This window comes from Mus caroli, chromosome 2 (assembly GCF_900094665.2).
Source record: "Mus caroli chromosome 2, CAROLI_EIJ_v1.1, whole genome shotgun sequence".
Classification (NCBI taxonomy): domain Eukaryota; kingdom Metazoa; phylum Chordata; class Mammalia; order Rodentia; family Muridae; genus Mus; species Mus caroli.
Genome location: NC_034571.1, coordinates 155,689,894 through 155,691,836, shown reverse-complemented (window position 1 = coordinate 155,691,836; position 1,943 = coordinate 155,689,894). Strand labels below are relative to the sequence as shown.

Genomic DNA, 1,943 nt, shown 5'->3' with positions numbered 1-1,943 from the left:
ATAGTGCAAAAATTTTCCATAAATTCCCTTCACCCTGTCCATCTCCGTGCTTCTAGCATGAGCATCCAGCCTTCCTGGTAGAATTCTGGTGTTTAAAGTCATACCTCTCCCCCTGCGGGATATTCTGTATCCTCTTCAGAGCAGAAACTAGCCTCTTGTTGCCTTGTGAAAGACCCCATAAGGATGCTTGACCTGGGTATCGCCCCTCCTAGGGGCTGATGGCTACAAGTTTAGACTAAACAGTTTATACCTCCGGGTGGCTGTACAGTCGGCTTCTGCTGTTAGTGCAGCTTTCATATATATCTAGAAGGGATGGTACACAGATGGTGACAGGAGCCTCAACCCCCCTCCAAGCCGGAAAGAAGGGTGGGTTTGCTAACAGGCAGAGCTAGACATTGGCCAGGCCTAGCCAGGGTAGGGAAGGACTATCAGATGGACTTCCTCCGGGCACGGGGTCTGTCTGGGCTGCTGTGGCAATGATGCACAGCTTCTGGGCTCAAGGGGGGTGAGAAGGCCGGGTTGTCACGGGCCCAGGTCTCCCGCTGATGGAAGGGGTAGGGGATGCCGGTGGAGGCGCCGGCGCGGATGCGGCTCTCGGGCGCCCCCCTGCGGAACACGCTGACACGGCGGTGGGCTGCGCGCTCCGGGGCGTCGGCGCTGGCTAGGAAGCGCAGGACCACCAGGTTGAGGAAGGCACCGATGACCGTGAGCCCGAGCAGGATGTAGAGGAAGCTGAAGGCCACGTAGGGTGGCTTCCTCTGCAGCGCCTCATCTCTCTGCAACGCCACGAAGTCGCCGAAGCCGATGGTGGTGAGAGTGATGAAGCAGTAGTAGTAAGCGTGGAAGAAGGTCCAGCCCTCGAAGTGCGCGAAGGCGGCGGCGCCTAGGGCCAGGGTGGCGGCGCAGAGCAGCAGCCCAGCCACCACCATGTTCTCAGCAGACACGTGCGGCCGCCGCAGGCCCAGGCAGCGCTTGGCTGCCAGCAGCAGACACCGCACCAGTGCGTTCAGACGCTCGCCCAGGCTCTGGAAGGTGACCAGCGTCAGGGGTATGCCCAGGAGGGCATAAAACATGCAGAATACTTTGCCCGAGTCCGTGCCCGGCGCGGCATGACCATACCCTGTGTGGGAAGAGAGATGGGGTTCTGAGAGCCCAGCCTAGCCCAACGCACTCCCGACCCCGGGCCTACCTGTCCCCAGGAGCTCCAAGCCCCACCTATGCCATTCCTGTACTCTGAACTCCTGCGTGGCTACTCAGAACCCAGGTGTCCCTCCCCCTAGGGGTGAATAATCCACACATGGTCATTCAGAACCTCAGAATTCAGTTGGGCCAACTTCTGTTCCCAGAGATAGCAAAGAATGGATTTTAACAGAATTTTGCCCCAGTGGAGGAGGCCCAACCCCAAAGCATGGACCCAAAGACAGGATGCTCTGGCAGAATAGCTCTGTAGCTGCTTGCCCTAGCGGTTGAAGGGTGTGAAGAATTTGAGTCATACGGGAGGGGTCCTGTGGCTTGGTGTGCATGTATCTGTCAGGTGCTCTGACAACCTACAGAGTACAGAAAACGTCGATCTTAGCAAGTTATGTGTTGGTAGGAGGGACAGGAGACACATCTTCAATGGCTTCTTAGTACCCAAAGGGTAAAGACCCAGTTCTCACAAGGAGCCCCCCAGCTCCTTCTCTCTCCCACTCTCCAGCCTCACCCCTCTCCTCACCTCCCCGCTCTCCAGACTTATGCTTCCTCTCTTCTATGCTTACCAGTGTCACCCCTTCTTTTACTACCCCACCCCCAGCCTCACCAGTCTTCTCTCCTCCCCACTCCCCAGCCTCACCCCTCCTCTCTCCTCCCCACTCCTCAGCCTCACCCCTCCTCTCTCCTCTCCATTCCCCAGCCTCACCCCTCCTCTCTCCTCTCCATTCCCCAGCCTCACCCCTCCTCTCTCC

At 58.2% G+C, this 1,943-nt stretch overlaps 1 protein-coding gene across 1 annotated transcript in view; it reads right to left on the bottom strand.

Moving 5' to 3' along the window:
• Positions 1 to 357: 357 nt before the first annotated feature.
• Positions 358 to 1,943, bottom strand: part of Kcnk15 (potassium two pore domain channel subfamily K member 15) — a 5,689-nt gene continuing 4,103 nt past the window's right edge. The window contains exon 2 of the mRNA XM_021156909.1: positions 358 to 1,120. Coding sequence (XP_021012568.1) covers positions 429 to 1,120 — 692 coding nt within the window. The 3' untranslated portion in view covers positions 358 to 428. The remainder of the gene's footprint in view (positions 1,121 to 1,943) is intronic.